This window comes from Ursus americanus, chromosome 6 (genome assembly GCF_024610735.1).
Source record: "Ursus americanus isolate L20-20 chromosome 6, mUrsAme1.1.p, whole genome shotgun sequence".
Taxonomy (NCBI): Eukaryota; Metazoa; Chordata; class Mammalia; order Carnivora; family Ursidae; genus Ursus; species Ursus americanus.
The window spans coordinates 54,050,969-54,077,968 of NC_142132.1; the positions used below are offsets into that span (position 1 = coordinate 54,050,969).

Below are 27,000 nucleotides of genomic sequence, written 5' to 3' on the forward strand. Positions count from 1 at the left end.
ACTCTATGCTGCTTCACATACAGAACAGAAATTCTCAGTTATCCCAAATGAGTCTATAAGGAATCTAGACCTCACTTCTGTGCAAGCAGGACATAAATACCTTACTACACTTCTAGGAGATGGAGACGTTCCGACGTCCCTGGCCAGTGGAGCACTCTCCAACAAGCACAGACCGCGCCTCGTTAGTACTCGTTACAGGATGCCTTGCACCTTTACCAGCTGGTTTTGCTGGGGCTGCAACCCTGCCTTTCCACCTGGCCCACAGTGCCTGGCGCCAGAGTCAACACTCCGTAATGGCTGGGACAAAACCAGGGAACTGAGACCCAGACTGAATAAGACGACAGAGGGACTGGAATCACTTGTCTGTGGTTACTTTTTTGTTTAAATTTTGGAGTATTTCCTTTCAGTCCTATGTTCTACACACTGAAACACACAGCTGCAATCTTACAGTATATACAACGCTGTGTCGTCTTGTCACAGCATTTTCTACATTAAAGATTCTCCCTAAAGAGAGTTATTTAAATATTACAATAGGCCACCAAATGCGTATAACTTAATGTTGGATATTTAAGGTGCTTGTTATCTGACCATTTCTAACAATGTAAAAGCTGTAAAGATTCAGAACTGCCTTATTTAATAGATGAAGTAATTAACTAATGAGGCAGAAAGAGGTCGCAAACTCAGTAAATAGAGTCACTTGCCCAGAAGTACAGTCATGTGGCTAGGTGGAGGAGGACAGAATAGACTGAGTATGTGCCAGCTGTGAGATTAAACAGGACAGGTGAAAAGAAGAGAATACAAGATCAGAGACGGAGAAATTAGAGATGAAAAGATCATGTGGTCATGACTTAAAAAGACGATCTCAAAAGTAAAAGTCCCCAGAAGTACAGAAAGAAACATAATTATAGTGTTTATTGTAGTGTTTCAGGTTAATAAAACAGGAAATGCAGTGTGAGGACACCAATGCGTGGCTCTTTACAGCTGACAAATTCCTTTCATACAAACGATGCCTCTCGATACTCACATTACCCTATGAGTAAGTAAGGCAGGTGACACTTAGGCCCATTTTACTATGAGGAAACAGGCTAAGAGAGCTCAAGGGTGTTGCTCAAGGTGCCACAGCTAGAAACTGGGAGAGTACATCTCCTCCTCCCACCACATAACTCCGACTTGTTCATGAACTATGGACAATCCCACAGTTAAATCAACATCAAGGAGTAACGATATGCGCCGATATCGCAGAGCAGAATGAGGGACGAGATAACACGGCCGAGAACTGCTGACCCCTGCCCATGCTCCCAGCCCCCTCCTCCTGCCGCTTCCAGGTCTTATCCGCCCCAGTGTCCATCCTGTGTTCCAGAATTATCCTTTCCTCTTAGAAGTGTATTCAGAGTTGAAGATCAGCAAAATTTATCACTAGTCCGGACTTTAAGACTCCTCTGGGGCAACGTGCTGAAAATAACTTGATGGTTCAGTGATAAGGACAATGCCTTTCCATGAGCAAGGTACTGAAAAAATGGCAATGCTATCAAAGTTATCTCCAATCTCCACAGGGAAGACATTCTGATCGTTGTCTAAAATTCAAGCTAGAAGTTACAAAATAAAAAGTGTGTTGTGTGTATATGTGTTAAACTATAGGAAACTGCTGATACTCAAAAATGTTGACCTACAAAAACCACATTTTGTATGTCTGGTTCAACTGGATTCAGATATAGAAAAAAGATGCATATGCGTAAATAGTGGTTTGCTCTAGGTAGCAAGACTTTCATTTAGGTCTCATGGATTACTGGTATTGCCTAATTTTCTGCAATCAACATGTAATAAAAAATATATTAAAAAGGACTTAAATAGCTCAGAGTTGGGCTTACAAAGATTTCCATGGCACATACCACGACACACCGTTACTGGTGATTTCCTCACGGAATGCGCGGAGGCCAGCATGTTCTGCTTGGAACAAGGCAGTAGGTAAGTACCAGGGCCGAAGGGGGCTGTGCTTCTACTGCCGGGTGGGCAAAATGCACACAGGCACCGTGGCCTACGGAACTAAAAACGGAAGTCAGTACCTAAAGCTAATACTAATCACAGCAAAGAAATATAAATGTCAAGATCTGTAACCTTACGTTGTTTTTAACAAACGCACCACTAAAAGGAAAAGTACACAGAATGGTGGCCAGCAGGAGCTGGGGGGAGGGGATCATGGGGAGTTATCGTTCAATGGGTACAGAGTTTCAGTGTGGGACGCTGAGGAAGTTCTAGAGATGGATGGTAGGATGCTTGCACAACAATGAGAATGTACTTAAACACGGATAAAATAGTAAATTTTATGTACATGTATTTTATCACAATAAAAAAGAAAGGAAGAAAAGTCTATTTATTGTCACTCCTCAGAGTCCTCTGGAATAAGTTACTTCACCTAGAAGGACAAGGTGGTGGGCTTCCCTGAGCAGAAAGACACGGGTTGTGTCCCTTTCCAAACCACGGAGCAGGTGCAGCAGAAGCGTGAGTCATCAGAGTTTATGAGGAAACCTTGCAAGGACTAGGAGCAGAAACTGAAGACAGGGTTTTACAGCTGGAAGGGACTAAAACATAAACGGCAATCAGGTCTCATTTCCACGTTCATTCAGTGCAATGTTTACTATGCCGTTAACTGCACGGTTACTAGGACGGCTCAGTGGCTATCTGCAGGGTAAACAGATAAAACAGAATCTGGCTTCTCAGTTAACTTCCTGGGGGGAGAAGAAAAGCAGAAAAAGTATAGTTAAAAGAGCCCCTTCAAACAGATGTTATTAGGGAAGCAAACAGTTATGGACATTTTAAACAAATGACACAGGACAAGTGATTCTCTTCAATATTATTGGTTTTTTATCCCAAGGAAGTTAACTCAGGTAGCCTATACTAAGGGTGGGGAAGGGGTGCAGAGGAGAGTTACAAAACACCCACCACCACTCCCACTTTACTCACGAAGCACAAGCTGCAGGGGGAAACAATTCACAGGAGGGAAGAGGCAACCAGGTCTGAAAGGCAACCAGGCAGAAAGGGTGCACGGGAACTTAGGAAGGACGGAGGGCTTACAGACTCATCACTAACAGACTTCTCACCTTCTTCAGCACTCCCTGAGAAGTGGCCTCCTCGTCCCCACATCAGTTTGGCTCCTGAGTCACTACCCAAGAAGTTCATAGTGCACTGTCCCCTGACATCAGAAGTTTAACTCCAAGAGGACAGGGACCCTGTATGACTTGTGTAGACATCCCCAGAGCCCAGCACAGTGCCTGGCACACAGCAAACACTCACAGGGTCACTGCATGAGTGCTGTTCCAATTTCCCATAATCTGTATTGAAAGGATGGCCTAAAATGAACACAGTAAATGCCTGCTCAGGGAACTCCAGGGTACACAATTATGTTCTAGGCAAGAAACTAAAAATGAGAAAGGTTCAAGTCATGCTCTAAGATACCTGTGGATCCTTCCAATGACTCATTTCTCAGGAGTTTTTATGCGAGCTGCAAATCCAGAAAAATCAACAAAAACAGTAATAGATACACCACAGTAGCTATTATAACTTTACATAGAGTCCTACTATACCTTTATGGTCAGAAGATAATGTCCCACTTCCCATTTAAATAGATTTTAAAAATCAGAACCAAACCAGAAGGCAAGAAATGAGTCCAATCCATCAGCCACGAGTTCTAAAGCTGGTGGGACTCCACTGTGCCTTTCCAGAGGAGAGGGGGCAGTATACTTACTCTCTGGCTGGAAGACAAAATCGTAGGCCCAGATTATCAGCAGGGTGAACAGGACACTCCAGGCGATGAGCTGCCAGGGCTCATACTTGGTGCAATGTCCATTTACATAATTCTTGGCCTTTGTGCAATATACTTCCAAAATGTCAAAGTAGGGCTCAAAAGCCTTCTAGAAATACGAGAAAAAAAGAAAACACGACATTCAGAGGGAGAAAAGTCTGTTTTTCATTTGCTCCTCAGCTCTCATTTTCAAGGGCAAGGCCATTCATGATCTGGCCCCACCCCAGCAATAATCTTATCTTCCCCCACAGTCCTCAAAGCCCCTGCTCCAGGCGCTCCAGGGTACACTGCCCCCTGCGAGTCCGGTGGACTTTGACAAGGTTTTTCATCTTCTGCCTAGTCTATAAAACAGCAGGTTCAGCGGGATCATCATTTCAGCCCTGAAGCTTCCCCAGAGCTACAGAATTCACAGTCCCACTCTCCTAACTCGAACGAGCCCGTCTTCCCCTCCTTCACTACTTTGTTTGAATCTTTCCCATCCTCTAACCCAGGGGTCAGCAACTGTTCCTGTAAAAGGCGGGAGAGGAAATGTGTCAGGCGTCACGGGCCAGCCGGTCTCTGTCACAAGGACTCAGCTCGGCCGCTGGGGCACAAACGCCGCCCCAGACAGAGGGAAACCAACATGTTAATTACAGACGCTCAAATCTGCATTGCACAGAATGTCCCATATCACAAAATATTCTTTTTATAAAAACAATTTTAACAACGTAAAATATCATGCTTAGCTCATGGGCTGTACAGAAACAGGCAGCAGGCCAGATGTGGCCCATGGGCCGCAGTCTGCCAATCTCTGTTCTCACGCCCAACCTAACAAGCTCTTAGAGCCGGTGTCCGGATCTTCGCCGTGTGTAGCCCTCGCAATAGCGGGCACAAGCAAGAAAAAAGTCCTCTCACCTCATCACCTACCAGACTGCCCAACTCGTGAGGATGAATCTCCCCCGTAAACTGTCCTCGTGCCTCCCGTTGTGCCGCCCCGCAGAGCCTAGCACCAGGTGGCCTGCAGTCAGCCTACTCATCTGTTCTCATCTCCCTCACTCCATGCTTGGGTCCTCGAACGCTGAGCAGATCTGAGTCATCGCTACAAGCCCCCATGGGGGCCGGTACAAAACAGGTTCATCTGATAGTCCGTTCCTCTCTTGCTTATTCAGTGTTTACTAACACATCCCCAGTGGCTCAGGCATTAAGCTGGGGGAGCCTTAAGGTAAACATCACAAGTTTCCGCCCTCACTGAGCTTACAATCTAATGGGAAAGGTGTGTGTGTGTGTGTGTGTGTGTGTGTGTGTGTGTGTATGTGTGTATGACGTGCGCACAGCCATACACACAAAAACATACGCCGGGAGACACATACATGAACAAATAATTCAAACTCTTCAGGATAAAAAGTATTTAAGGGGGCGCCTGGGGGGCTCGGTCAGTTAAGTGCCTGCCCTCAGCTCAGGTCATGATCCCAGGGTCCTGGGATGGAGCCCCCATCTGGCTCCCTGCTCAGCCAGAAGTCAGCTTCTCCTCTGCCTCTGCCCCTCCCTCCCCATGCAGCCACCCCCCCCCCCCCGGGGCTCATGATCATACTCTCTCTCAAATAAATGAATAAATATATTTTTTTAAAAAGTATTTCAGTGAAGTGCTAAGAGAGACCACTAAGGAAGGCCTGTCTAACTTTACCTGACAGGAGACAGGGAAGATATTATTAAAAGGGTAAAAGAACTATCAAAGAAAATTCTCTTGGCGGAAAAGTTAAAAGAAAAAATAAGTCATACCGGGAAGAGAGCACAGGAGCTGCAAATGCATAAGAAAAATCTAGGAAGGGCAAAAAAGTTCTGCGTAGTGAAAGCAGCGATGAGGACAGGGAGCTAGGTGTGTCATCAGTGCTAGGGCCCCAGCACGCAGTGCCTGCTCCGTGAACAGCTGGACGGTGGCCGGCAGCGAGCAAGCGCGTGCGGGAACACGTCAGTCGGAAAACGGAGGCTGGAGAAGTACACTAGGTCCAGATTAAAAATGGTCTTAGAGAGGCGCCTGGGTGGCTCCGTCGTTAAGTATCTGCCTTCAGCTCAGGTATTGATCTCAGGGTCCTGGGATCAAGCCCTGCATCGGTGCTCAGCAGGAAGCCTGCTTCTCCCTCTCCCACTCCCCCTGCTTGTGTTCCCTCTCTCGCGGTCTCTCTCTGTCAAATAAATAAATAAAATCTTAAAAAAAATGGTCTTAAAATAAACATGGCTAGTGGGAATATAAATCGATAGGTACTTTTTGTAAAGCAATTTGTCAGTGCCTATTGACGTTTTAAAAGTACATTCATTTTGACCCAGGTATCCCACTTTTTGGTATCTACATGCTTCAATGTGTACAAAGAGACAGGTTCAAGGATATTCATTTCAGTCTTCTTTGTAACAGTGAAATATAAAATCACAAATGTCCATTCATGGACGAATGGGTAAATAATCTATAACACACGCACTTTATGTATTCATACTATGCAGCATTTAAAAAGATAGATATAAATGAACTACGTAGAAAAATTTCCAGAACATAATGTTGAGTGTAAAAAAAAAAAAAAAGCATATTGCAGAACAACAACAGAAAACAAAAGGTTGTTAATCAAGGGAGTACTTTATTTTTTTTCTTTTTTATTTATTTATTTTTTTACAATAACTTAATGGGAGATAAAAGTAAGGAGGACAGAGGTCAGAAACACAAATCTCAGTTCGGAGGACTGCTGAAACAGTCCAGGGGAGAAACGAACTAGGTTTGACCTCAAGCAGTATGACACTGGGGCTGAAAAGCCGCACGGATTAAAAGCCCCTTCTGGAGGTGGGACAAACAGGGTTTGCTAACTTCATAGATACAGGAAGTGTGCAGTGGGAAGAGTATAGGTAATTCCAAATGTTCAAGTTCAAGTCTGGGAGAGCGGGTGAGTGGTGTCCCCACTAATCCCAGCAGTCTAGAAGAGAAAGGGAAACTGAAGAAGGTAAAGGAGATTTTGAGATAAAGATAATGATACTGGTTTGAGTTATGTTCCTGTGGGGTATCTACCTGCAGTGTTCCAGTAGGAGCATGAAAGCTTAGGACGACAGGTACCCAACAACTGTTTACTGAAAACATTTCTATCCTTAGCAATTAGGCTGCAGTATAAGGTCATTAATATCGGGCAAGTGCTGGGTTCCCTAGAGGGCTATCCACGGAAACACCGCTTATCTGCAACCCCCTCATAGTTCTTGGCCATTCCCCAGAGCCCGCTGTTGCTATCAACAACCTCGATCCCGCACAGCAGTGACAGTGCCAGTCAGGACCTGGGGAAGACCAGAGGAGTCTACCCATCATCAGAGGTGTGTCATGATTTCCATCATTATAAAGAATCTTCTAGTGTTACGGCTAGGATCAAACCAAACGGTTAAATGGTATATATGGGGTGTGTGGTTGGCTCAGTCAGCAGAGCATGTGACTCTCAATCTCAGGGTCATGAGTTCAAGCCCCACACTGGGCATGGAGCCTACTTAAAATAAATAAATAATAATAATAATAAATAAATGAATAATGTATATGAATGGGATGACAGAAGAATCATGCAGATTAGCTTTTCCTCTGGTGATACTAGTTCCTAATTCACCCAGAAAACAGAGCTTACCTACGTCAAAAGATGCCTGTATATATTATCAATTTCTCATAGCACAGAACAAAATGTAACATAACTAGTATCAGGGAGAGAGCAAAGAATCAGCAAATGCAAACTGTGTTAATTTTTACAAAGCCTATTAAGATATGAAGGCGTTCCTTGCTAACATTTATAAAATTACACTTGGCGAGAATATATTTTCTTGGTAACTACTCTAAGAAGATAATGGGAGTCTTTAAATTCCAAGTCCTTAAATATACCTCCTTAGGAAGAGATCTATTTCTATATTCTCCTTCTCCAAAGACAGAATGCTGCTGGCCTTGGATAGGTCCTAGTAAGCTGTTTGAGTAGACAACTAGATGGTCACAGAAATTACATGTCGTGGCCTCAGCCCAAGGTCCTTCTTGTTACTACAAACAACCTAGGCTCCGTCCCCAGTGAATAAGCACCTCACGGCACTAACAGCTCACTGCCTTATAGGGCTCTGTGGGCTAATGCATGCTATCTCCTTGGAAAAAAGGAGGAGGCAGCTCCTTGGGGCCTTGCACACGGCACAAGCCCCAGGCCGGGGCCTGACGCAACACTGCAGCCCTAGAGAAGCATACGGTCCCAATGCTGAAGGGAACCCTAGAGATCAAGGCCACGTTCGCAGTTCACAAACAGAGGCCCTGCGGTGAGACAGCCGTGCTAAGACCAGCCACAGAGGCTGTGTCAGAGCCCAGGCCTCCGACTCAGGGCTCGAGGTTCTTTCCATCCTTCATTCTAAGTGTCCACGGGCAGAGGGTCCCTTAACGTATTACCATCCAGTGCCATGTCAAGAGTTTCCTTCTCACAATTTATGTTCTTGGTGGGATCTACCCGGGATACATGTACAGTTCAGAACGAACTAAAACCGTAGCGGTAGGTCATGACTACAGATGCAAACACACTGAGACAGAAACCGCACAAGAACATAATATTATTATAATTACTACTTCCCACCATGTCTTCCTGCTTACAGAAATACATTTTTTGGTCTATATACGCCAGCATATATATTAATAGTTAACAACACTTAGGCTTTTATTTATTTCAACCTAATCCGCACACTGTCTCTGGAAACACAAGAACTATGAACGGTCATCTGTGAAGGCCACTAGCTTGTCGCGCCCCTCCCCGCAAATATTTCACCAATCTATGCGTCCACCCTTCATCTAGAAGAAGGGACGCAGGATAACAGTCACACAATAAGTAAACTGTGTCTGTGTAGACGTGTATCCGCGGGGGGGTGTGGGTATGTGTGGGCAGGTATCTCCAACCCTTAACAGAGCAGTTTTGGTAAAATTTCCACAAGTAAAGCTTTCCTTTCTCCACAGTTTGTTATCAGATCGGGAAAGTATCCCTCTGGAGGAAAACCAAAACGAAACACTTTGCCCACTGACTATATATATAAAATGATGACAAAGCATACCATAAATCTTTTCAAAGTACAATATTAAGATAGAAAAGATAAGCCTCGGAATATGAAGACTCAAACTCTTAACTAATTTAAGGAGCTACTGTCAAATAAGAATGAGTAAACTAATTGGCCTTTCTCTTCTTATTCGTTTCCATTTCCCATCTAATGACTAAGTTTCAGCCGATGCCTACAAGACGTCAAAACAGTACTCAATAATCCAAATCACTACTAGACAAAAGGCAGCGGTTAGGATTTATGGGAATCTGGTAGCCCTCCTAGTCCCAATCATACTGCACTCTTTCAACTCCCAAATCACTTCAAGGGAGCTAGACACTTTCATAAAAGTAACACAATAGCGGAAGTCTACAAATTCTGTAAATTTGGGACATGCTACTTTTTATTTTTTTTATTTTTATTTTTTAATTTTTTTTTTTTTTAGAAAGGCAGGAGGAGATGGGAAGGGGCAGAGGGAGAGGGAGAGAGAGAATCCCAAGCAGGCTCCATGCCAGCTTGGAGCCCAGTGCAGGCCTCGATCTCACAACCCTGCGATCATGACTTGAGCCAAAATCAAGAGTCAGACACTTAACTAACTGAGCCACCCAGCCACCCCTGCGTGTTACTTTTTAGACCACGGGGTTTCATACTTTTCCTTTTTTTTTTTTTTTTTTTAAGATTTTATTTATTTATTTGAGAAAGAGAGCGAGAGAGCACGAGCAGGGGATGTGGCAGAGGGAGAGGAAGAGCTAAGCTGAGCAGGGAGCCAGCCAGATGAGGGGCTCCATCCCAGGACCCCTGGATCATGACCTGAGCTGAAGGCAGATGCTTAGCTGACTGAGCCCCCCAGGCACCGCCGGTTCCACACTTTTCCAACCCGGACCCGCGGAAGCGTATTTCACAACCACCTAGTACACACACAGCAACAGAAAGATAGGAAACCAAAACAAAGGTTTCCAAAATAAAACCTAACACCTTATTACTTGTGATGCATGTACATTTTTTTCTCTATTTCCTCTTTGTTTTTTTGAATGTTCGAACCACTCACCTGATTCTGCATCCCTCTGAATGGATCACAACCTTCAGGTTTAAAAGCAGGGCCTTACTGTGATTCTACCCCTGGCTTCTCTGAATGTAGAATGCAGTTGTGCAACGCAGCCACGGGTGTTAACATGGAGGTATTCTGCACTCCTCACAATCTCAGTGCTTTTTACACGTAAGATGTATTCTCTTAACATTTTTGTGAGGCCAGGATTATGATGTCATGGTAACGGTCAGAGAGATGCAGGTTCCTTCCGTGACAGGCTCCTTCCCTACTGGTACCAGCCCCCAGCTGCTCCCAATGACTGCTAACTCTTTCAGTCCCCAAATCTCTCCAGGAGAAAAGATTCCACAGGCAAACTTCCCTCGGTGGCACTACCCACACCCTTCCCCCCAAAAAAAACCTCTTTGAGAACTAGGACTGCACTTGACCAACTGCCAGTTAGGCAGTGATATTTCTTCCCCAGAGATTTTCTTAATGACCAATGTATAGTAGACAAAACACTCTAAGAATGCATAGGACTAAAAGAGAAAAACCATCTGGCAGACATTTCCAGAGCCACACTGGATGGCGCTTCCTTCCTCGGAGCTAATACAAATGACAACAATCCTCTCTCCATCGTCTTGCAGGGCGAACCATCTGTGCTTTATTCAAGAGGTAGGACGTCTCAGCTCCTGAGGCCCCAGCGCTGCCTCCCACACCCTACGCGCAGATCTCGGGCCAACGCTGCCCCCACTACACACGCTACTGCTCTTTACGTTTTCTGCCACAAGACAATTATTTTCTGAGCACCTACTATACAAACGGTTATTTTATAGGGATCAGAGATCACCAGTTTGATTCACTTAAAACTTTCTCTTCCCTTCAAAACTCAAAGATTAGGTGACCACCTGATCACAGAGGGAATAGAATGAAGGAGGAGAAGGCCAGAAGGGCCATGATAAACACGCACAGGAAAGGGCGAAGCACTTAAAAGAATTAACTCATTTGTAGAGAATACACGGTGATGTTTACATAACTTAAAATTTTAGCCGGCTTTCATGTTCTATTATGTGTACTTTATAACCTTACGAGGTTCTCAGGTTAAGAATGAATGGTTTCACGGGGTGCCTGGGCGGATCAGTCAGTTAAGTGTCTGCCTCCGGCTCGGGTCCTGACCCGGGATCCTGGGATGGAGCCCCATGTCTGCTCACTGGGGAGTCTGCTTCTCCTTCTCCCTCTGCCCCTCCCCCTGCTGGTGCACTCTCTCTCTCTAATAAATAAATAAATAAATAAATAAATAAATAAATAAAATCTTAAAAAAAAAAAAGAATGAACGATTTCACTTCATAGGCAGTAAAAAGTAAAATCAAGAAAGGTTAAGTTTGCTCTACAGCAAAGTAAAAAGGAGCAACGTCAGGACTGGAACACAGGACTTCACACACTCAGAGTTGAACTCCAAGACGTCCTGAACCACCCCTCAGGGCTCCACAGCGTTATACACACCTGACATTAACTGGAGGAGTGATGACCTAAAGGAAGAGAACTCAAGAAAACCAAACGCTGTGAGGACAAGCAGAGGAGCCAACAAGTTATTCCAATGTACGTCCCCTTCCTGATTCTCCCACATCAAAGAAAATCAGGCTAAAGATCAAAGAAAAACATTCCCACTGTCAAAGTGATTGACTCCACTAATAACTTCTGAACAGAGACACGGATTCCTTGCCAAAGAAATGTAGCAATTTTGATCAGTTGATTATTACCCAGCACAAAGTCTACTAAGGTTTTCTGGTCAAAACTAAAGTGCCCACGAACTAGTTTCCCTCATTTTCTTTGGCTCCTGTCACAACCTGGGACCCTCAAAATGCTTGCTCTTCCAAATGAGGACTGCCAGCCCCAACAACTGCCCGACCTGGGTTCAAGTGTAAGTCTGTCACTCACGGGAGGAAAAACTCAGAACAGTGATTCCTAACAATATCACTGAGGCGTCATTGTGAAATTGGGATTCTGGGAAAGCTACTTTTCTACAAAAGGTTCAACTCCCTATCACAGCACAATGACTTCTTTGCATTTCTAATACGCCAAATATCCAGTATGCCTCAATTCAGGTTATTTCTCAAGAGTCAATCAGGGCCAGACAGCATTATCCAGTTGCACTGTGAGTTAACGCGTCCCAGAGGCAGAGCCCTCAACCCTGGTGGGGGAGAATAACCAAGCAACTGTTTTCATAGCTGACCTCTCTTCTGGTACCGAGTGCTGATAAGAGTACATACAAACAACAGCAAAGGCATAATTTTTCCATCCCCTACAACACCTCAACATGGCAGGAACGCAGCATTTATTGATTCAACCGAAGGGAGATAATTATAATACTCCATACACTCAGGACTGCTCTGTACGATCCTAGGGAAGACTCTGCCTCGCCTCTCCCACATGTCTCCTGGTGGCAGTGGCTCAAACCCGCAGAGGACAACGGCTGGTATTTGTAACCAGACTGCACACACCAGCACCGTTCAGATGAACTCCCAAGACACATCATGTCATCGGCCGCCAGAGCCAACAGGAAGGTTAAAGACCAGTACAGGACCACTCTCCATCCCTCACAGATGAACACACTGAGGCCTGAAGGTCACACAGCTTCCCCATCCCCTTCTCTTGTAGAAGAATCACCCAATAACGACTTAACATATTACTAAGGTGCAATCACCAAACTTAGTGGCTACCCATTTTTAGATGAGCGTAAAACATCGCCAAGTATTCCTGGAAGTGTTAGTGAGGGCCCGGCCTCGTCACTCCACAAGCCCAACTCACTGCTCCTAGCTAATATTTATTCTTAAGCCAAATACAAATGAAAATCAAAATCTCCCACCCTGCAGTGCCGCAAAGAAGCGATTCGTTTTCCTCCTCCTTCCATTTTCTTTACACCTAATACAACTACACACTTCACCACTCAATAGTTTTTCCAGAAGAGCCAGAAATCTGAGCTTTAAAGCAAGAATGGGCTGATGAGGAAAAGAAGACCAAGTTCACCCACTGCTTTAATGTCTTAAGATCAGATGCTACGTAAGGCCTGGGACTCGGGTTAAGGAGTGGAGTTAAAATACAGAAGACATCAAAGAGTTAATGTGGTCATTCTTGCTCCACTTCTGCCCTAAAAACACAGAAAACAAAGCAAATTAAATCTGGTTCCCTTTCATATCACATTCCACAGAACTTCAAAGTGCAAAGTAAACAGGTAAGAAAACACTATTGTTTTTAGAGCCTTAAAGGCATTAAAGTTTATCAGCAAAACCAGATCACAAGCCCGAAGGAAAAACTCCCTTGGGTCATTAAAGAAATAAGAACTGAGCAGGGGCGCCTGGGTGGCACAGCGGTTAAGTGTCTGCCTTCAGCTCAGGGCGTGATCCCGGCGTTCTGGGATCGAGCCCCACATCAGGCTCCTCTGCTATGAGCCTGCTTCTTCCTCTCCCACTCCCCCTGCTTGTGTTCCCTCTCTTGCTGGCTGTCTCTATCTCTGTCAAATAAATAAATAAAATCTTAAAAAAAAATTTTTTTAAAAAAAAGAACTGAGCAACAAAACCAAACAGTCGTTTGACTGCATTACACAAATGTTTGAAGGGACTGAATCATCGTTTCTTAGGTGGTAAAGGGCAAACCATATACTTCCTCCAAAATTCCACTTTGTGCATCAAGCTCATCTCAACGAGCTTAACGGTCCATGTTTTCCCTTCCAGCCACGCCTCAAGAGCCAAAGGCACAGCTCAGGACGACTCCACAAACACTTACCAAGTCTAACTGCTCCACGCTTAGCGCCCGAGGATTCAGGGTAAGCACCTGACCATCGCTAGACACAATCTTGGCCTCAGAAAAGGGACGGACGTGCAGTGTCAGAAGGGTACTCATGGAAAAGCAAAGCTTCTGAGCTCATAAATGCTGACAGCCCTAAACACTGCCAAATGGGTGCGTAAATTCTGTATTTATTTACTTGTGGGCAGGGCAAGACACCGAGTGAAGACTGATGCAGAGTCCGTCACTGAAGACTCGGAGCCGTTCTCCTCTGTGATGCATCAAGAAAGGCACCATGCGAGCTTCAACCAGGAGAGAATGCGGTCATGCTGACATGCAGGAAACCGAGCTCAGTAAGCAGAGGACTAGGCTGAGGGATGCTGAGGTAAGAGCAACGATGGATCTCCTTGCTAAATACATCCACACCCAAAGGCAAGGAGGGAAGATGCAGGGGGGAAAGGTCTATCCAAACCTGACGGCTGAAGTCTCTTACGGTAAGTAGCTAAATGACTGTGCACATCACAGGAGCCACCTTCCAAAGTACCAAAGGAGGTCACTATCCCCTGGACATTAGTGGGAACTCCTTAGACAACAAGCAAGGCCCAGCAGAAATAATCCCGTAGTCTTCACACATAAACGGGAAGTCTTGACTTCCCTGTGCGTACTGCAGCTGGGGAAGAAGTCATATGGGCTTCTCCCTTCCTGTCCTTATTTACTATTAGGATTTCTACCTTTGTCACTGAGTTCAGACACCTCCACTTTCCAAATTATATTTATAGAAATCTCTATTTCAACCGTCATGCTACTATTAGAGATAAGAAACACTGAGTATGTCCTGGGGAAATGTAACCTAAATTGCAAAGGCTACTTCTCTGGAGACTTCTAACATGGAATCTTATACAAAAGCACAAACCAAAGACCTATCCCTGGGTCTCTGACGGGCCGTCAACTGATATAAACACCCTTTGGAAAATGTGCCTGGTTTCCTCATTGTAAGCAAAATAAAATTTTTAATGTCTGTTCATTTTATATTTGTATCAGCGTCATGATTTTACCTTTTTTAAAAATTAACTTTTAACAAAGGCTAAAATCTGTAGGTCCCCAAACGCCCCCACCAAAAAAATGTCTGGGAACATGAAACCTGCGAATAATTACCAAGGGTTCAGGACATCCTGGAGGCGCGTCATTGGGGCCCATATTCCCCAGTCCCAAGCGAAGCCCCACAGGCAGAGCTGGGAGAGGCTTTAAGTGGTTTGCTTCCCATGCCTACACTGTATTTTCTTACAGATGCTGATAATGAAATGAATAACCCCCTCTTTAACATGAATCACAGAAGCAGCTTTAATATGACAAAGTAGCCTATTACACGTAGAGTAAGCACAAGCCCCCGATGTCGCCTGTAGGTGAGAACCATCACCCGTTACTTAAAATTCTCCAGGAAAAGCCTTATGACTATAATAAAAAGGAACGAAATTCTGATCCAAGCTACAATATGGATGAACCTTCAAGACATCACGCTAAGTGAAAAACACTAATCACAGAAGACCAGGCACTAAAGGATTCCATTTATATGAAGGGTTCTGAATAAGGAAATCTACAGATGAAAAGTAGTTTGGGGGTCGCCTAGGGCTAGGGGGCTGGGAGGACAGAAGGAAATGACCGTTGAGACATGGGGTCTCTTCTGAAAATGTTCTGAAATTGTGGTGACGGTTGCACAACTCTGTGAACGTAGTAAAAACCAATGAACCGGATGCGTAAAGAAAGAAAGAAAGAAAGGAAAGGCATTGTGACCCAGCAGTTGCATCTATGTTCACCAAGTGTCCTCTCAACTAAAACCAACCTCCTAAGATTCACAGGCTTTCTTTAAAAAACAAAACGAAAAAAACCCCCCAAAACCCAAAGGCCTTTCTGAAAAAAGTTCCCATATGGGCCAAAAACAGCAGAAACTCTGCAGTTCCAGAAACAGAGAGTAAAGCCTTGGACTCCAAATGAAAGCCATCCGAAGTATCTAAAAATAACTTGGAAATTTGTAGAGCGATGATGTACAAAACTAGACAAAGCAGGTCATTATTGCCTAAACGTACATATTTTTAAGAATCTACAAATAGAATTATTAACTGCTAAAATGATGAAATTTTTAAAAAACACTTTCTCCCTTGGCCGCTCATAACACGTACTCCAGCCACTACCGAGGACATAGGAAAAGGACAGCCATCTCTGGGTGCTGTTCTGAACCGACACTCGTCACCACTCCTGGGGACTCATCAAGCATCCTATTACTAGTGTCCTACCCACAGCTGTGGTGCCCTCGAAAGTCTGGACTGGTAATGGGAGGCTTCTACTCGAATCTTAGCTCTGTGTGACCTCTGGCACGTGACTGAGCCTCCATGCAGCTGGATTCTGCCCATCTGCTAAAACAGATGCCATTGTTATAATTCACAAAAAGTTCACCAGACAAAAAAGATACCCCCATCTAGCTACTCACAGGATCGTTGTGAATATTCAATGCAGGAAGGTAGCAAGAGATTGTCTGCAGATAATCAACACTTACTGAATATTTGATGAGCCTGAATCTCTGATGGTAAACGTTCTCCTTTCCTTTTCAGTAAGCAGCAGGGAAGAGTAAGCTTTGCCATGCCCCTAGCGAAGTCCAGCAGGCAGAGCAGGGAGAGGCTTTAAGTGGTTTGCTTCCCATGCGTATGTTGGATTTTCTTACAGACGCCGATAATGAAATACATGCTAAGAGTGGGCTGCTCCTCCATTTAACAAGACAGATGTTAAGTCAACTCCCAGCCTTCTACTATCTAATTCAATCAGAATGCCCTCTTACCTACAAAACAGGGTTATATTGGTTACCTACTTATGTTTACAGATCATAAGCCTGATTTCAGGCATCTGGACAGACTGCTGTTGACTGTATTGTTATGACTCTTGGGAAAGCATTTGAAATCACAAGTTTACCAGAAAGGGCTGGGTAGCATACTCCTAGGCCTTTGTCCGCCCTGGCTGCAATGCAGCTAGACAAGGAGCAGGTCCCCCGTGGCATTCTTGTGTTTGGCCTCGAGTCCCTCCTACTGGAGTCTGAAAACAGAATTTTCTATTTGCCTCAATTGTCTCAGCACCAGTAAGACTGGAACTCAAGACGGTTTGAAAAGGGAATACATCAATCCTATCTGCCAAAATGCATTTCAAAAGAATACATTTAAATGCTTTCAGAAAAGCCTCCAGAGAAAACCTGCCCAGTACAGAGCACAAAGCGTAAATATACCACAACAGCTGCTTAGATTGCCAAGAGTTCCAGAGAACTATGATTCTACCTTGGAATTAACTGTTACAAATGCTGTTTTACAAATCTAAAACTCTGCCCTTAACAGAGAACCAAGGTTGCTCTCTTCCCATCAAATGTTTATTAATAGTTACAGACGAGATAAATAAGAACACAGGAGGCTTTTACTCTCCGGGGAAATGACAGAAAAGGAAGGACATTTCACACTTTAGAAGTGCCTACCCTACTTCAGGATGGAGTTCTCAATGTTGTCTCCCATGTCCAGTGTGCAGGTAACAGAAATTTAAGATTTGCTGCCCAAAAGCTAAAAGCACAAGTTACACATTAAGAAAACCCTGTGGGAGTATAAATCGGTACAACCACTTGGGAAACCCGTCTGGCAGCAGGCCTCATGACCTGGCAATGCTGTTTACCCAAAGACACGCTCAAGAACGTAGCAGTGTCATTCAAAACAGCCAACAACTAGAAACGCAAATGTTCATCAACTATAGAATGAATAAATGGCGGCATTTTATACATGTAAAACCACCCAGCCATGATTTTTACAACTATTATTACATAAGAGCACGGCTGAATCTCACAGATTCACCAAAAAGGACACTCGAAATAAAACATACTGTATGTTTCCATTTATATGAGTTTCAAAAATCAGCGAAACGAATCAACAGTGAGAAGGACAACCTCTGGTGGGTCCAAATGGGAGGGAAGGAGGAACCTGCTGGGAGACTGGACAGTCTTTGTATTTGGGCAGTGAGTACAGTGTATCCACCTGCAAATATTACTGACCTGTATAATTAAGATTCATGCCCTTTACTGTATGCAAGTTCTAACTCAAAAAAGAAAACTACTTTTTTTTTTTTAATTCAAAAGTGATTTATCCACTGCCTGGAATAATCGGCCACATAAACAACAGTGTGCCAGAAACACGAACCAGGAGGAAGACAGTTCTGCAGTTTCTGCCTATATGACAGGTAAGTCATTCATTCATGCATCGAACTTTTGCAGTTTGCCCATTTCATGACAAAAAGCTCACATAGCTATATCAAGTCAAAATGTAGTATTAGGTTAAAAGTGCAACTTACTAGGTAAGATGTAACAATTGTAAATCTGTATGCACCTAGTAACAAAATCTCAAAATACATACAACAAAATCTAACAGAACTACAAGGAGAAATAGATAAATAATTGAGAAAGCGAAGACTGGAAGAGGCACCCACAAAACAGGAAATCCAAACAGTCAATATACAATGAAAAGGACACTTAACCTCAGGAGTAATCAGGGAAATGCATATGGGAATCAATTAGATTTCACCCTCCTGGAACAGCAAAAAGTAAACACCCTTGTAAGTCCCAAGTTGGTCAAACTGTGTAGGAACAAGAACTCTCATACACTGTTGCTAGGAGTATAAACTGTATCAACTTCTTCTGCAAAGGTAGGCATTATCAAGTGAAATTACAATGCGGCGATTCTGCTCCCGAGAATAAATCCCAGGAAAACTTACACTTTTGATCACTTGTCATATACAAGAAAGTTCACTAGGGTAATGTTCAAAAAAGCCACAAACTGGAAACCACCCAAGTGTCCATCAGCATGGATTAGACGAACTGTGGTAGTCATACAGTAAAATATCAGGCAATGATGAAAATGAATGAACTAAAACTCATAAACTACATGTGACAACGTGGATGAATGTCACAAATACTGAGCAACATTGGGAAATCATCCAAAAATACATATAAATCAATTCACAGCAAGTTAAAAAATGAACAGAACTAAACCTAGGGACATATACATAGGTGGTAACACTTGTTTTCTTTAAACACAGCAAGAGAAGAATTATGCCAAAAATCAGGATAGTCATCCCTAGAGGGGAGGAAAGAAGCTATAATCAGGGTGAGGCACATGGGATTGGGGGTAAGTATCCTAGTCCTTAACCTGGGGATAGACGTAGGACTGTTTTATTGTTATTCTGTAAAACATAGGTATGTGCTTTATCTAGCTCTCTATATAATAACATAATATTTCACATGAAAACATTTGTAATTAAAAAGGAGGGTAAGCCCTTTTCCTTGCCTTCGCTCTTCCTACCAAAGAAAACATGAACGTAACAGCTTACGCTCAGGGCAGCTAACCTGGACCAGGAACGGACCCACCACGTATGGTGGAACCTCCCTCAAAGACCTAGGAATGGCCACATCAGCCAACAAGGGTCTACTCTGGCTTTCTCTTACTTTAGAGACATTCATTTCTACCTTTTAAAAAATCTCTGTTACTTTAGTTTCTCTTTTACATACAGCCAAACCTAACCCTACCGGATATGTCAGTGGTCTGGACACATGGAACACTTTCTACAATTATAGCTGTCCAACAATGGAAAGAACTCCCTGAGAAAGCGTTCTGCACCCACCCCTGGCAGGGCACCGTGGAAAGGATTTCCACACAGCAAGGAAAGTTGGACTGCAGGATTTCTCAATGCCTTTCAGGCAATTAAGATTCTAAGGCTACTCCTGGAAAAAAGCAGCTCTGGCCTTGCCAAAGCTGTGGCAACACTTTGCCTCTGAATCTTTCCTTCTGTTATCAGCGAGAACATTCCTTTTCTTTTTTTTTTTTTTTTTTTTTTTTAAAGATTTTATTTATTTGACAGAGACAGCCAGTGAGAGAGGGAACACAAGCAGGGGGAGTGGGAGAGGAAGAAGCAGACTCCCAGCAGAGGAGCCTGATGTGGGGCTCGATCCCAGAACGCCGGGATCACGCCCTGAGCCAAAGGCAGACGCTTAACGACTGAGCCACCCAGGCGCCCCCAGAACATTCCTTTTCTACAACATTCCATGTTCTATCCATTCTTCAGGACTCTGCTAACAAGCTATCTTCTCGCTTGTGCCTTTCAGAACTAACTTGACCTCAGTTTTAGCATGCTGGCTATCCTCCCTTGGCTCCTCCAGACCCTCTACCAAACCTCTCTACCTCTCTGGGCCTCTATGAATTAAATCACCCAGGCTCCCTTATTTATCGTCTCATTTCCAGTTGGGTTTGGCCAATGAAAAGCTCCAGCATGAGATCAGCGGGTGGGGGGATAAAGGGTCTGAGGTGTTTATTTCCCTTGATTCCCTTCCTGCTAGGATACTGGTTGGCAGTGACAGCTTTCCTACAGGTTACCCTCTCCTCCAGCTCAACTTTCAAGGTTCCAGAAGCAACTCTCTTTGCCCGTTCAGGCCTAAGAATGATGATGGCTGTGAGCCCTGAGGTGTTTCACCAACCCCCACAGGTCTTCTTAACTCTGCCCAGCTCTGTAAACAGTCCTTTCATCTCCTCAATCACACTCCTGGAGGGTGCCCGGAGATAACTGATATATCCAACCCACTCTTCAGCCTGCACCATTCCATCTTCCTAGATGCCTCCTATTTCCCCTTACCCCCCCAACATGGTTTTTCTCTCAGTAACTGTGTTCTATATATTTCCGCATACAGACTGATTCACTCTAAATCAAGTCCCTATGGAAAATTCTTAATCCCCAAATGATTCCCAGTTCTGCCACCAATGTGCACAAACTGTATGTTTGGGCAAAGCCTAATTAAGAAAGCAAATGTTACTAAAAATTCCTGACACGTACACTGCAAAGCCAAGCCAAATACTGGGGTTTGAAGTTTATCTATTTATAACCCCTCCTTCCTTTAGATCAATGGCTGGAGAAATTATCAAACTTGTTATTACAGTTTTCCTTTACTAGTAAGACTGGAACAATGCCAAATACAGTGCTCATCTTACAAGGGCCACGCAAACGGTCAACAAACCTTTAAAGGATCTACCGGTCCCAATGAATGTTCCCTTTCTTCTAGACAATCCTACAAATAAGACACCAGATTCAAATACTAGAAATGAGCTCTTAGTGTCGATCTTTTGGCTTATTGCTCAAATCCTACCTGACATCCAGAAAGAAAGCATGCCTGAAAAAGATTCAAGGCTCAAAGATAAAGCTCTAAGATCTGGAAAGATTCCATTCTGAACCCAAAAAACTGAGACAGGCTTACTGTTTCCAAATCAAGAGAGCTGCAGAAATGTTGCAGAGGAAAGCATTTCTTAAGATTTTACTGTGTTACAGAAGATTATGCTGTAGACAGTCCAACAAATATATTCCAAAGCAGCAGGACCTGGTCCATGGACAAAATAACCCCAAGCAGCACTATAACAGACCCACTCCACTCTAAGAAAGACTCATTCTCCCACCCATACGAATGCAAGGGCTACGCAGATGCTATTACCTATGTTAAGGAACTCCAGACCAGGGTTTCTCAAGCCTAGCACTACTAACACTTTAGGCCACATAATTCTCAGTGGTGGAGGGCTGTGTGCATAGTAGGGCCTTTGGTTGCATTCCTGACCTCTAGCACTCAAGTATGGCAACCGAAAATGTCTCCAGATATTACCAAATATTCCTGGGGAGCAAAATCACAGCGGAGAACCTTGGCCCCAGATAAACTATCACTGAAACTCCACCCAGCACTACCATGGCATGTATGATTCACCAGATGGGAAAAGAGAAAAGCCACCCAAAGGAGTAGACTTCGCTTTATAAAGTATTCTTTTTTTAAAAGCTCTAAGTATTTGACAGCTTGCAAAGTGACACCATTCCCTAGCACTAGCGAGGAGGAGAACATGCGACGGGTGAAAAGAATGGTTGCCAAAGTGGAGAGAAATTGCTAAAAAAATTTCCAGACTTTTCTTCTGAAATCATCACAGGTCTCAGATGAATACTCTCACCCCTTTTAGTGTGAGACACAGGTGGAAAGTACTACAGTTCATGACATAAGAGAGCAAACGGAAAAAGTCAGGCAAACTACCCTTATCAAGCGAGGGCCGAGCGAAGGGCAGGAAGGCACTGAAGAGTGACAGCCCCAGCTCTGTGGTGTGGAGTACAGGCTTATCATGTACGGACTCCGGTTCATCTTCAAGCTTTAGTGCCACGGTATACTGTCCACACAAGTAGTTTCCAACCCCATCAAACCCAATGCCCTCTTTTTAGAACAAATATTTTGTATGCCCCTTTATTATTCTGAAATGGAATTCAAAGACTACCTCTATGAACATAACTTTTACAATTTCAGTATAAGCCCTAACTGCAAGGTAGGAGAAAACAAATCAGAACATCTGTATCATAAAACATACATTTTCGGACAGGACCATACTAGAAAACAAAAGCACCCCCACACACGCTTCCAAAGGGCCCCCTCAGAGGGCAGAGCTATCCCCCCCCTGTCCGACACAAACCCTCTCCCATCAGTCACAAAGCTCAGCAACCTCTGTCCCTTATGGGCAATGTGGCCCAGAAGCAGCATCACAACGCAGAACAGAAGGAGGGATCTGAAGTCAGACTCACTGTAGTTAAAACGCGGCTCCGCCACCCCATCACTGCAATACCCTCCCCAAGCCTGGTTTTTCACCTACCTAAGGAGGGTGCCAGCATATTTTTCAAAGGGTTTTTGTGAAAAGTAAACGAATAGCCAGAGCATCTATTTCTGCACCTAACATGTAACACCTGTTCAATAAATGTGAGCTATCAGACTTCTGTTATTCCTGGATCCACCTTGCATTGTGTCCTAGCTTATGCCCATCTTATTCCCCCAGCAGAAAGGACGGAGGACGGGCTATCCAGTCACCAGAGATGCTCTAACAAGGACTCCCATACAATATAAGTAAGAAGTTGCATCACGCGGCCTCCAAGACTGCTTCTCCTTCTGAGGCTCTACCACACACTGCCCTGCACGGAGGCTATTTTTTATTAACTGGGGTCCTTTCCTCCCTGTTAGAGGGCCCAGAACACATCTTCTGCTTCATACAAAGTAGCTAAAGTATGCAGACAACGACAGTTCATTGCCCCTGCTGAGAACTCGGCCCTGGCCACTGGTTCTTTACCATTAGGCCTCAAAGAGCACAGCATGGGGGGCAAAGAAGGAATGACAACTTTTCTAGAGAAAGCACCTCGAGGAACACGTACAGTAGCCTCAGACAGTGAGGATTCTAGAGAGCCAGTCATTATCCGTGTGAATTAATTCCTTATTCCAACAAGCAAATCGACACCTTCAATACTCGAGATGATCAAATGAAGAAATGAAAACTAATGGTGGAGTCCAGAGAAATACTTCAAAACAAAACGTTAATATCCTGAATAAAAAAGCACTGACTGGTCACACGGTTCAAGAGAGCCCATGGGCCCAAGAAGTCACAAGCTCATCTCTGGGCATGAAGGTGTAGCCTACTTACACACGGAAATCTTAATTTACATAAACATGCTGATCTGTCTGTAAAAGGAAAAACAAATTGCCAATCATTACAAATCATTCTGCATTAATCCTCTATGGCGGTTATTTCTGAGCAGTGTAATTATTGGGGGTTACTTCCTTTCGCTTATGTATGGCTCCTAATTTTTGTAACACATGGCTTCTGTGATAAGAATCTAAAATCACAAAGGCTATTTATTATCTACTGACAATCCATGACATTTGAGGCAAGAAGCTACTTTAGGTGAACTCTTTATCAGGATCTGTGAATAAGCCAAGTATTTACCTAGGTCTCTAAAACCATCCTTGCTCTCTGCCTCAAACCAGAACTAATCATCACTTAGTTTCCTTCTTTATCCCTCCCACAGACCTCATAGGTTTTGCCACTACAGAAAGTCAGCCCTGGGTATATTTAAAAAAAAAAAAAAAAAGAAAGAAAAAAGACCTCACTACTAGTTTTTGTTTGTTTGTTTGTTTTTTGCCAATTTCCCAATGACAGATACCAGCTCTCTGGGATAGTGAGATAAAGAGAGGGAAATGAATTGTTCTGAAATCAACGTTTTCGCACAGACATCAGACTCAGAGAAGTATCTTATTAAAAACAAAATGCTCTTTTTTGAGATAGCTATTGGAAGGCCATGGGCTCCCTGCAATACTCACAATAAAGAGCCTCTATGGAGTCATAAATGCCCCAAGAATAAAACCTCATTTTGGTAAACACTCATTTGGCAATGCTATTCTCTCTGCTGGGGGAGGGGGGGGACGGACAGACAACCAGGGAAAGATCTCGAGAGGAAAAAACAGACTTTACCAAAGCAGGCATATTCCTCAACCCCACAAAAGAACTTGAATTCAAATCCGTTTAACTGGACAAGCATTTGTTAAGCACTTCCTAGACACAGAGCACACGACAGCTGTTTATTCATCTTTAAACAAACTAGACATGATTATCTGTTTTCTGAGGAATTGTACCTCTAGTCTGGGAGACCCACACTTATAAACGAATACATGGCAGACCCAGGCAAAATATATTAGTTTTAAAACTGTTCTGGTAGTATGGTAAGGGAGAGACTAAAATCAATTACAAGATTCTTCATATTCATTAAATGCAAATATATTCGTATATTTAATTTAGCCGTTTATCCACCCCAACCAGTAACCCAAAATAAAAAGGTAGCAGAAACGCTCAGCTACCAAAAGCAAGCATCAGAAGTGATATCTATACACTCAGATCCTTTAGACTAAAAATAAAACTTAAGGGACAAGCGCCTTCTAACAAGGAGGATGTTTGGGAAAAACTCACCAACATCAGAAGGTCCGTACTCGGCATCTTCCTCCCCCAGCCGTCCTCTTGGTGCCCCCCCTCTGCAAAAGGGAACCAGGTTTGTTTACTTCTAAAGCTTTAAACTGTGGCCTCGGCCCGCCTAGAGTCGCTAGAGCAGTCAAGAAATGGTTCTCTCCCTCCTTTGAGAGCTCCGATTTCACTCCCAGCTATGACACTCCACCCCCAGCACCCAAATCAGCGAATCAGAATCCTGCTGGCTCTGTGCTTCCCTCCCACAGCTGACCAAACGAATCAAGACCCAGCCTCCCACCAAGCAAGCCCCCCAGGTAGACACCGGGGGAAACGCCCAGCCCGCCGCCGAACGGGCCCGGAACCCCGGAGCCCCGGAGCCCCGGAGCGCAGCCCACCAACGCAGCAGGGCGGACGATCGGACGCCACGGGCAGCCCAGCCCAGCGTCCAGCCTCCAGATCCCCGCTGGCCTCTCTCCCGACTCCATCGCTCCCACCCCGGAGCCCTTCCTCTCCTCGGAAAGATCAGCAGATCCCGGCTGCCCCAGTCCGCTCCCACCTCCGCGGGAGTGGGGTTTCAGAGCCCGCTCCGTCTCGGCCCTGGCGCCCTCCCGCACCCACTCGCTGGCCCCTCCGCTCCCTCAGACCTCGGGGATCGGGGATCGGCGCGCCCACCCTCTGCCCGCGCCCCTCGGTCCGCTGGGCCCTCCTTCCTCCCCTCACTCCCCTGCCCTGCCCACCCTGGAGCCCTCCGCCCCAGCCCGACGCTCCCTTTTCCGGAGCCTCAGCGGCCCCCTACACTCCCCTGCCCCGATTCCGCTTCCCCGCTCCTTCCCTCAGCCTCTCTCTCGCCTGCCCGGCTTCTCGTCACCACGCGACCGACTGGCGGGCGGCGGAGCGCGGGCTCCCCCTGCAGCCGCCGCCGCCGAGATTGGAGGTCCGACCTCCGGCGGACCCGCCCCTCCCCGCCCGGAAATGGCTCCCCAGCCCCGGCGTGCGCGGCCCCGGCATCGGGCGCGCGCACGCTCCGGCCCCGGAGGGTGCGGGGACGAGGCCCGCCTCGCCGCCGGGCCCCCACGGCGCGTGCGCGCCGCCTGCTGGCCAGGCAGAGCCCGGCACCCGGGCGGGCCCTTGTCGGAAGGTGGGACCTACCCGCACCAGACGGTCAGCAACTTCTCCTTCGGGCTGCCTTTTATAAAAACCAACTTAATGGTCTCATTTGGTCACTTCGAGCTCTTGAGAGAGTCACCCTGCCGAGCACTGCACGAACTGATCCAAAGCAACCACTCAAGATGAGTCTCTAGAGAGACCTTTGGGATTTTAATAGGTGACTCAGAGATTTGTCCCCTGCTCTTTCCTGGAGGTTTCCTGAAGGTCAATAATGCGTGAAGAAAAGCCGCATGAAAACTCCCTATAATGGAATTACCCTCCCCGTCCTTCCCTCCCCCACAAACGCGGAGAACAGAGACCAGGTATTGGGCAAAAAATGTAACCAATATTACTTATTTTCATGAGCAATGTTGGGAAGTATCTAACACTCAAGTGAAAGCGTCCACCAGGCCCACGAATGTCACCCTTCATTCCCAGATGAAATAGCTAAATCTCAAATATGTTTTTCCTGACTTGCCCAGGACACTAATTCCGCAGGAGCGAAGGTGGCGCAGTTACACGTAACTGACCAGTGATCAACACGCGGTATTTTTTTCAACAGATTTAAAAATGACACCTAGATGGAATCTTGAAATCTTAACAAAACTGACACTGATGAGGGTACCCAATTCCATCCCCTTGAAATGGTGTGAGGACACTAACTTAGAGTGTCATCGCCTCCATGGGTACCCTCAACCAGTGCTCTCAGGACGACATCCCTTGTTAGCGCGGCTGCCCTCCTCTGCACACCCCTCAGCACTTCTGGACCTCCCAGCCAGAATGGTGAAGACCCTGAAAGACTCAAGCAGGTTATCTCTGGGCTTCCTCACCCTCAGCCCCACCCCCTCAGAAGTCCCAGACATCTCTGCCATTCGGAGCTCCTGAAACAGTCCCTGACACCCCCAGACCCTCAGCCCTCTTGCTGCTGTCCCCGAGCAGACATCCTTTCTCAGTGCTGAAGGGTCAGAAAATGTGCTGGGGCCTCCAGCCAATGTATTCATCCAGAGTTACTTTGGGATTCCAGGCATGATCTCCCCACTCCCCACTTCCCACTTCCACCCTTTTGCTTTATTTCTTCTTCAGATCCTAGGATCTGCTCTCCCTGGTCTCCTTCTTAGCTGCTACCTCCCCTCCTTTCATGCACAATCTCTGTGCCCGCGGACTGAAAGACAGGACCCACCGGCGTCCTCCCTACACTTCGGCAGTACCACGTCCCTGCTCTTCACACGCAGCAGGCAGTCTCTTCACTCTCCCCAGATGAACCAACCAATTCAACCGTATTGACTAATCCTTCTTGTTGTGGACGAAATGTTTGTCTCCCCCTCTCCAAAATTCATAGGTTGAAGCCC

At 45.2% G+C, this 27,000-nt stretch overlaps 1 protein-coding gene across 1 annotated transcript in view; it reads right to left on the bottom strand.

The window, feature by feature from the left end:
• The window catches only part of SGPL1 (sphingosine-1-phosphate lyase 1), a 52,500-nt gene extending 27,370 nt beyond the window's left edge, over positions 1–25,130 (bottom strand). Inside the window, exons 1-2 of the mRNA XM_045783321.2 lie at positions 24,512–25,130; positions 3,743–3,908 (exon numbers count right to left, since the gene is read on the bottom strand). Of these exons, the coding sequence (XP_045639277.2) occupies positions 3,743–3,908; positions 24,512–24,538 (193 nt within the window). The 5' untranslated portion in view covers positions 24,539–25,130. The remainder of the gene's footprint in view (positions 1–3,742; positions 3,909–24,511) is intronic.
• Between the last annotated feature and the right edge of the window lie 1,870 nt (positions 25,131–27,000).